Source organism: Teleopsis dalmanni, chromosome 2, assembly GCF_002237135.1.
Source record: "Teleopsis dalmanni isolate 2A chromosome 2, ASM223713v2, whole genome shotgun sequence".
NCBI classification, from domain to species: domain Eukaryota; kingdom Metazoa; phylum Arthropoda; class Insecta; order Diptera; family Diopsidae; genus Teleopsis; species Teleopsis dalmanni.
The window spans coordinates 219,131,791-219,140,895 of NC_051847.1; the positions used below are offsets into that span (position 1 = coordinate 219,131,791).

A 9,105-nucleotide genomic window follows, 5' to 3' on the forward strand; every position below is an offset into this window, starting at 1 on the left:
CTGTTATTATCAACTAGAACTTACTACTATTAACATCCAATAGTCAATTAATGGTAGAAATGTCCCAAACAGCTAATGTTTAAGCCCGTCAAATAATAGTACTGGTAAGCAATACTACTTAGTATGTTAAAGCTATAAAAGATTCATTATTTTTACTCTTCACTGTATAAAAATAAGCAGCTGGAAATGTTCTTCATCATCTTGTAACATATGTACTACTTGCTTAATTGGCCTTGGCTACATATAGCATCTTCCTTTAGCCAACTCGATCAATGGCAGTTGCTAGTTAGTCGTGCCGAGTGCCTTCATATCATTAGGCATCTGCCCCTATCAGGTTTAAAGTATATAGAATAATTAATAAAATAATTTTATGTTATATTTTCAATTTTAAATTAAATTATGTTTTTCCTGATGTAATAATTATGTTGAAGCTATGTGAGCCAGTGTACTTGAGCACTTTTACTCTTTCTTAACTTGAGGTATTTTCAAAACCCCTCTTTACACCTTAACTGGATTATTGTTTATCACTTCATCAGACTAAGCAATAATTGACCTCAGCTCTGCGTACCTCCCCGAGGAGTCTGTAACCATTCTGAGATTTGATAACGCGGTGTTGGTAAGTCTGTCAGTTTTCGAAACTAATTTCAGGGCTCTATCCTTTATGTATTTTTTGATATACAGATTATAAATTATATACCGACATATTATATTTATTTTTCAATACTGACATAGTGTAGTTTATGATATATAAAACAACTAAGTAATGTTAAATGAAAAGTTTCTTATACAGCGAATAAAAAATATCTGCAAAACACTTCATTTTTTTATAAATACTTTTATGCTATATAATATTTTTTTCTAAAACTGTAGCCTCTCAAAATAGTTTTTTTTTTATTGAAATTTATGATGAAATATGTTTGGAAACACTTTTACTTTAATATGTAGTGATTTTTTATTCTCGACCCATAATCACTAAGCCAATTATAAAATTAACCTCAATTTCCTGAAAGCATTGTTACCGCCTGACTTCACTCTTTCACTATGCATTTTTTGTACACCCGTGGTTATATGTTTCTGTGAAAAGAACTTTCAAAACTTTTCAGTTCACACTTGTTCCAAAGTAAGACAACATCAACAGCTGTTGCAGCCTCCACATTTAACATGAGGAGAACTATGCGTTCACATTTAACGAGATACAAATCTTCTTCAACAATATCTCAGATACTTCACACTTCTTTTATGCTTTCAAATAAATTTTCCTATTTTAAGTCAACCATTCGATTCGTCTCCCATGCTCTGAATGCTTCTAGTTGGATGCAATTTGATGTTATATAAAACTTAGAAACAAGAATAAACAATTTTCTACTGAACGCAGTGCAAATGTTTATAAATAAAATTATTTTCACTTACACTCTTACTTTTATGCCATAAAAGCTTCTTAGAGAATTTAATTCTATTTAACGTTCTGGCTCCCACATACCAACCCCACATCGCTGGCATAGATGGATACGCTTGCAGTTTGAGTTGATGAAACTACAACTTCTGACCATTTACGTGTTGTTTGCCTCAAGACATTTCCAAGTACAAGCAAAAGTGTTAGTTTCTATGCTGAATGAATGAAGTATCTCAAAAAGAAATGTTTATATTCTAAAATTTTATTATATGTACATATATTTATATTCTTAAGTTTTGTGTTTTTTTTTTTCTTAAAGCTCTCTGCTGCTACTCTTCACTTTTGTGAAGATTATAACTTTGCTTTCGTAGAGTCTCGAAAAAAAAACAATTTAAAGTTAATTAAATAAAAAAATAAAAATAAAATGAAATTATTTGCTTGGTTAAGCCTCAGAGTACAAAATGAAAACACTTTCCTTTGCTAAATATTTGCTTTGCATTCTGAAGTGAATTTTTACTTATAATTTCATTAAAAAGAAATTACAACACAAATGGAGTACTTGATCTGTAGACACAAAATAGCATATAATAAAAAAGTAAAGGTCCATAAAAGAAAATATACTTTTAAATATAATTATGAGAATTTTAATAAAATTTGAAACAGAGCCATCATGGAGTTCTTGAGAACCCATCAGTGGCGAAAATTCCAGCAAGCAGAAAGCACTCATGAACTGTTGTACTAGTGAAATGTTAATGATGGGGAATTAAGATAAAAACTGGAATTTAAAATGCAATGTGAGAGGGTAATAACTATACCAGAAGATAATTTGTGAAGAAGTGGATGGGAACATGGAATCTAGACAGTCACCAATAGTCGAACGCCGTTACACATCAGTAAGAATCGGATTTGCGTTCGTAATGGAATAAAGATTTAAGTAAAAATACTTTGAAATGAAAAATCATAGTCCAGCTTAGACTATAGATAATTGAAAAGTAGAAACGAATTAAAAAGGATCGTGAAGTTCTTTACAAAATAAAAAGAAATTCAGTTTTGCAAAAGGACACAATGTGACTACCTGTGTGACGTTGTAGTGTAAAAAGTTCAAAAGGGGTGGGAACTACACCCATTTGCAATCAATTTTATTAAATCCAAAAGCAATTACGCATTCATATTTTATATATTTGAAGCCACGAACTGAGTTATATTTAATATTATCTTTAAGGATTCCTCATTGAAACTATAGCTATAATTATGAATGTTAATTTTTTCTTGCCGAGAGTGACGCGATTTTATGACAAAAACAAACTATTTAAAAGTTAGACGGATTCGAATAGCAAAGAAAAGACAAGGATAAAAATTTTATTCAATTTTTTTTTTTTTGAAATTAAGCTGACCATACAACGTTATTTCGAGTATTACCGAGTATATTCGAATTTCTTAATTAGTTTATAGTCCGCATGTAATTTGTTTGGACTGCGAGCGCCAGGCTTAGAACTCGTGCCGGTAAAATTAGAGGCAATGACTAATCGTGTCTTTCCACAAGTAGCCAAAGCAGCACAAACTTTCAATAATTTTGATTGGATACAAAAACTATAGAACTATGTATATCTTTAAAATATATATATGCAATCTATTTATATACAAATTTATATTTATGTATTAGATTTTGTATATATTTGTATATATAAATATATTTAAATATATGATGAAACAACACTTTTTCTTCAATACATTTTCCAGCTCCAGCTAGAAATTTTCCTTAAGTTCCAAGTTCTTTACATAATCCATAAACATTCCTCATAACAAATTAGTTGAATTATTCCATAAAATAATTAATTATAAATTAACCTGCATATTTTAATTAAGTATTTCAGGTTTGTGTTTCAAAATTTCATTAACGAAATACTGTTTTTTAATCGCTTTGACATCATATGCGCACAATCGATCACCAATAGATACTTTATCTTCTAAATGAAGTAGATAATGAACTTTATGTAACCAATTGTTTATACTAAATACTTTTGCGTGGAAACAAACGTGAAATGAATTTTTGAAATTATAAAGTATTTTTTATTTTTATAAGTATATTTATCTCACAACGAAATGTGTTTGGTTTGAAATTTATTTTTTGAAAAATTGCATGTGCTTTGAAAACATCTGGAGTTTTTATTGAAATATAAAATTTAATAATTTAGGTATATCGAAAATTATTTAATTGGCTTTTACAACATTTCTACTTTATATTTAGTACATAAATAAAACCAAAAAGTGTAATACTGGGAGAAGTTCATTCACTTGTAGCTAATATTACATTTTTTTATATCTGAAATAAAATTATTTGTCGGATATGCAAATCTGATTTGAAATATTTCTTACGTCACATTGGGTATACAGAAATTCTAACTAACTTAATAACTACACCTTAGTACATCATCCAGAAATACTTGACAACTCAAAAGCCTTTTCTACGGATATTGACCTCAACAAAGAAGATGTCTATATCCTCACAGGCTGGTTATTTAGGCTGTCCTACATCTCAAATAAATTAAATCGACATAATTAAAGCTTAGACGTGTAGTCATATGGCTGTAGCGGGAAATGACTATATCTGATGAGATAGCTGGATTTGGTGCTTCCTCGATAAAATCTTCTTATCAGCCTTTCTGCCAACTTTGCATAGAGACTGGTACACAGGAACTGATTAAATCGTATCATGGCATTTATACTCCCAATCTTGTAATTTAGTTTTTATCCACCGAAACAATATGGAATTTCTATAATAACTTCGTGTGACACTGAACTCAAGAACCATCTGAGATTAATTCGGTATATCTCAAATTAACTTCTATAGACCATCTTCTCTAGTATCTGAGGCAAAACTCCTACTATGCCACTTTCACCAGCTTATTTTAAAAATTTAGGCATATAGTTACACAGCTCACTAAAAAATATCTACATTCAAATGACCAGACAAGTATTGCATTTGTCAATATATCCGGTTGTCCAGAAAACAATAAGTCTTCTCCTCAAAATAAATGGTAGTGTGGAATCAAAAAAAGTTTCTATTAACTTATCTATATAGATTTCAATGGCATTAATTTTTAGACTAAAAAACAAGATTTCTAAAATAATTCCTTTGACAATCAAGACAATCAAGCCGTAAATAGTTTTGCAAAGTTTAAGATATTAAGTCTAAGGACTAGAATGTCCCAGAATTATTTCCAGAGAATAAAAGCAATAAAATATGAAATTTAAATCTATATATATTCTTAATGATTTTAATTTTTATTTTTAATTTTTCTTTCTTTCAGCAGAAAATGTTTCCATGCCGCCTACTACTATTTAGACGACCCACCACATCATCCCAATGTACCACAAGTTGATTGGGAGGTACCTGTTGAAGTTGGTGGTGAAATGCGATCTGCAGTTCCAGTGAATGAATTTGCCAAGCACGTAGCTTCATTACATGCCGATGGTGACATTGGATTCAGTCGTGAATATGAGGCCATACAAAACGAATGTGTAACTGATGATCTCCCATGTGAACACTCACAGCATCCTGAAAATAAACGCAAAAATCGTTATCTCAACATCACTGCATGTATGTTCAATTATAATCTAAAAAAATTGTTCTTATTTTATTTGTAATATTTGTATTGGGTCTTTTAGACGATCACAGTCGCGTACATTTGCATCCCATACCCGGTCAAAAGAAAAACCTAGATTACATTAATGCCAACTTCATTGATGGTTATCAGAAATCGCGTGCTTTTATTGGCACACAAGGTCCTCTACCTGATACATTCGACTGCTTCTGGCGCATGATTTGGGAGCAACGCGTTGCTATAATTGTTATGATCACAAATCTAGTAGAACGTGGAAGACGCAAATGCGATATGTATTGGCCAAGAGATGGTGTAGAAACTTATGGTGTTATACAGGTGAAGTTAGTAGAGGAGGAAGTTATGTCTACTTATACCGTACGGACATTACAAATTAAGCATTTGAAGGTATAAGCATTGTACAATTAATTAAATTAATGTGTATTCAGTTATTTATTACAATTTTAGTTAAAGAAGAAGAAGCAGTCCAATACCGAAAAAATTGTTTATCAATATCACTACACAAACTGGCCTGACCACGGTACTCCAGATCATCCTTTGCCTGTTTTAAATTTCGTTAAGAAGTCGTCAGCGGCAAACCCACCAGATGCCGGTCCAATCGTTGTACATTGCAGGTATGCGGACTGCACAATAAACATAATTTTAAACACATAATATCCTTTTTAACACCTTTTCACTTCGAAGAAATAAGAGTATAATTCTTGCAAGGCTGTAAGAATAGACTCTTCATAGACTCTTCATTTTTGTTTTGGTGATTATTTTCAATTACTTAATTACTTCAATTTTTTTCTTCAAATAGCGCTGGTGTCGGTCGCACTGGTACCTATATAGTGCTCGATGCTATGCTGAAGCAGATACAACAGAAGGGAGTGGTCAACGTTTTCGGTTTTCTGCGCCACATACGCATACAACGTAATTTCTTAGTACAGACTGAGGAACAATATATTTTCTTGCATGATGCTCTAGTCGAAGCTATTGCCTCGGGTGAAACCAATCTGAGTGCCGAACAAATTGAAGAACTAAAGAACTGTACTCCTTACTTGGAACAACAATACAAGAATATAATACAATTCCAAACAAAGGATATACATATTGCTTCAGCAATGAAACAAGTAAATTCGATCAAAAATCGTGGCGCTATATTTCCAATTGAATTTAGTCGTGTACATTTGACACCTAAACCGGGTGAGGATGGTAGTGATTATATTAATGCATCCTGGTTGCATGGATTCCGACGACTACGCGATTTCATTGTTACACAACATCCTATGTCGCATACAGTGAAGGATTTCTGGCAAATGGTCTGGGATCATAATGCACAAACTATTGTGCTACTATCTTCTTTGGATGATATCGTAAGTAACTCAAACTAATAAAAATAAATGCTATTAGTAATAAAATTTATTTTTATATCATTTTTCAGAACTTTGCACAATTCTGGCCAGATGAGGCAACTCCAATTGAAAGCGATTATTACCGTGTTAAATTTTTAAATAAAGCAAACAAAAGAGATTACGTGAGTCGAGACTTTGTCATACAATCGATACAAGACGATTATGAGCTTAACGTTAAAATGCTACATTGCCCCAGCTGGCCGGAAATGTCAAATCCAAATAGCATTTATGATTTCATTGTTGATGTACATGAGCGGTGTAACGATTACCGTAATGGACCAATTGTCGTTGTTGATCGGTTAGTTGCTTTACACTTATAGTTGTCTTATTATAATAATTTAATTTTATATCTATTTTTTCTAGATATGGTGGTGCACAAGCATGTACCTTCTGTGCCATTTCATCGCTGTCCATCGAAATGGAATATTGCAACACGGCTAACATATATCAGTACGCCAAATTGTATCATAACAAACGACCTGGAGTTTGGACATCCAGCGAAGACTTGCGGCTTATATATAATATACTCTCGCATTTGCCGCGTAATTTGCAACTACTCAAACGCACTGCATTACGCACTGAATTCGAGGATGTAACAACAGCAACACCGGATTTATACAGTAAAATCTGTAGTAATGGTAATGTCACACAAAATAACTGTATTAGTAATCTTAGTAGTAGTATTAGTCAGAGTAATAATTTTAAACGATTTAGTAATAATAGTCAGAATAATAGTATTAATTTAAATAACTCTACAATAACACCAACAACATTACTCACCACAACTACATCAACTACAAATTCAACAATATCCCAATTACAAACACCAACAATAACCACAACCACTCCCACTTTATCCGTAACAGCCACAAATAATTTAAATTCTAATGTTAATTTTACTAACTTAACTACTAACGCTGCCTCAACGAATGAATCAACGACGCCAACTTCTAATACCACATCAACAATAACGACAACAACAACACATCCCAATGATGACGATGAACTCTGTGCAACAATAATTCCCAATCAACAACAAATTTTAAATTTAATAAATCAACAAAATCAACTACAACAACAATATGTACAACGCTATATGGACGATGATGATATCGATGATGACAATGATATTGACAATGGGAACAACGACGATGGAACTACTGCACCACTATCACCAACACATGCAACATTGTACGGTTTACATATTGTCGATCAAAATCCAATTGATGCGCTGCACAAAATCCCAACAACGCCCACAACACCTACAATGCCATTGGGTGCCGGTGATGGATTAACCCCTTTGTTAACGCCAACTAATCATCTAACACATACTAACAATGGTAATGGTCATGGACATGGACATGGACATGTACATGGGCATGGACATATTCATGGACATGATAATGGTATTGGTAATACAACTAACAATCATAATAACCAACACACACCACTTGCAGCAGCTGTTACAGATGCTCAAAGTCTAGATATTGTAGGTTAGACTAACAAATAAATTATTTAGTTGTAGTTTTATATACATATGTATTTACTTTAAGATGTATTATTTATTATTTGTTTATATGAGAAATATTTTTATATGGATTATCTATATGAGAATTGATTACACATGCATGCATGCATAGATGCATAGATGCATGCATGTTCCAGTTGAAAGTGATCCTATTTAAAATAAAGTAGAAAAAATAAAAATCATTTTTAAGCACTCTACAAAATTGTTCAGCACTTTAAATCTCAATTATTGAGATATTCCATATAAATTTAAGTTACTTTTAAATTATTGTATTTATTTAAATGCTGTGTATAGTCTTTTATATTATGAAATATAATTAAGTTAATTTTTTACATATTATAAAATTGTCATTAGCCTAATTAGTTATTAAGCCAAATATTAATTAAATTACATTAAAAATTGTATACAAAACGATGAAACGATATATTACATATAAAAAAAACATAAAGAATATAAAAAATAAAACAGTTTTTTACTGCAAAATCAAATTTAAAACGCACGTGAATGTTTATGTTTTAACAAAGTAAACAATATTTAATGATATACACTTACTTTATTAAGGACAAAAAAGAATGCTGCTCATTCCATACTTATCCTTTGGTATCTATTCTCTTCGATGTGTTCTAGAAGAATAGTCATAAGAGAATAGTCATAGGCATAAGAGTTCTTGTTTTTTCTTTTCAAAGCAATGCAGAGATCAATAATTTTACTAATATTTTTCTGATATGATTTCATTATAAAATTTTTTTAATACGCTTTGATTTTTTCATTCGTACCAGTTCTTCTTGTCTTATTATTTCAATTTGTATGAGACAAAATCTTCTGGCAACATTCTTCCGCTCTCCATCTCTTTTTATCTAATAGACTTATAGAGTCTATTACTTATATTTGAGTAATTACTTATATTTGAGTAATAGACTCTATTTGAGTATTTAAAGCTTGTTTTACTCACTTTCACTTTAACTAATTATTTACTTATTAATTAATTAATAATTTATTATCAACGAATTATTAATATCAATTAATTAAAATTAATATTAACCAACAAAATCACACGCGAATAACTCAAGATTCTTACGACAATTTGAAAAGAATGAAAAAATAATCAAGACCTCATATCACCCATATAAAACCCATATATGAAAAAAGTTTTAATTAATTTTTGAG

At 31.1% G+C, this 9,105-nt stretch overlaps 2 protein-coding genes across 3 annotated transcripts in view; one reads left to right on the plus strand and one right to left on the minus strand.

The window, feature by feature from the left end:
• LOC119680879 (tyrosine-protein phosphatase 99A-like) overlaps nucleotides 1-8,252 on the plus strand; it is a 15,078-nt gene extending 6,826 nt beyond the window's left edge. The window contains exons 2-7 of one of the 2 annotated variants that reach the window (XM_038093890.1): nucleotides 4,705-4,994; nucleotides 5,063-5,403; nucleotides 5,464-5,630; nucleotides 5,816-6,371; nucleotides 6,440-6,708; nucleotides 6,774-8,252. In XM_038093890.1, the coding sequence (XP_037949818.1) occupies nucleotides 4,705-4,994; nucleotides 5,063-5,403; nucleotides 5,464-5,630; nucleotides 5,816-6,371; nucleotides 6,440-6,708; nucleotides 6,774-7,908 (2,758 nt within the window). In that variant the 3' untranslated portion in view covers nucleotides 7,909-8,252. The remainder of the gene's footprint in view (nucleotides 1-4,704; nucleotides 4,995-5,062; nucleotides 5,404-5,463; nucleotides 5,631-5,815; nucleotides 6,372-6,439; nucleotides 6,709-6,773) is intronic. The other variant, XM_038093891.1, reaches the window with a different exon arrangement.
• The window catches only part of LOC119676774 (tyrosine-protein phosphatase 99A-like), a gene marked incomplete at its 5' end in the record, with an annotated part of 569,905 nt that overhangs the window by 244,924 nt on the left and 315,876 nt on the right, over nucleotides 1-9,105 (minus strand). The gene's annotated exons all lie outside the window — the stretch shown is intronic.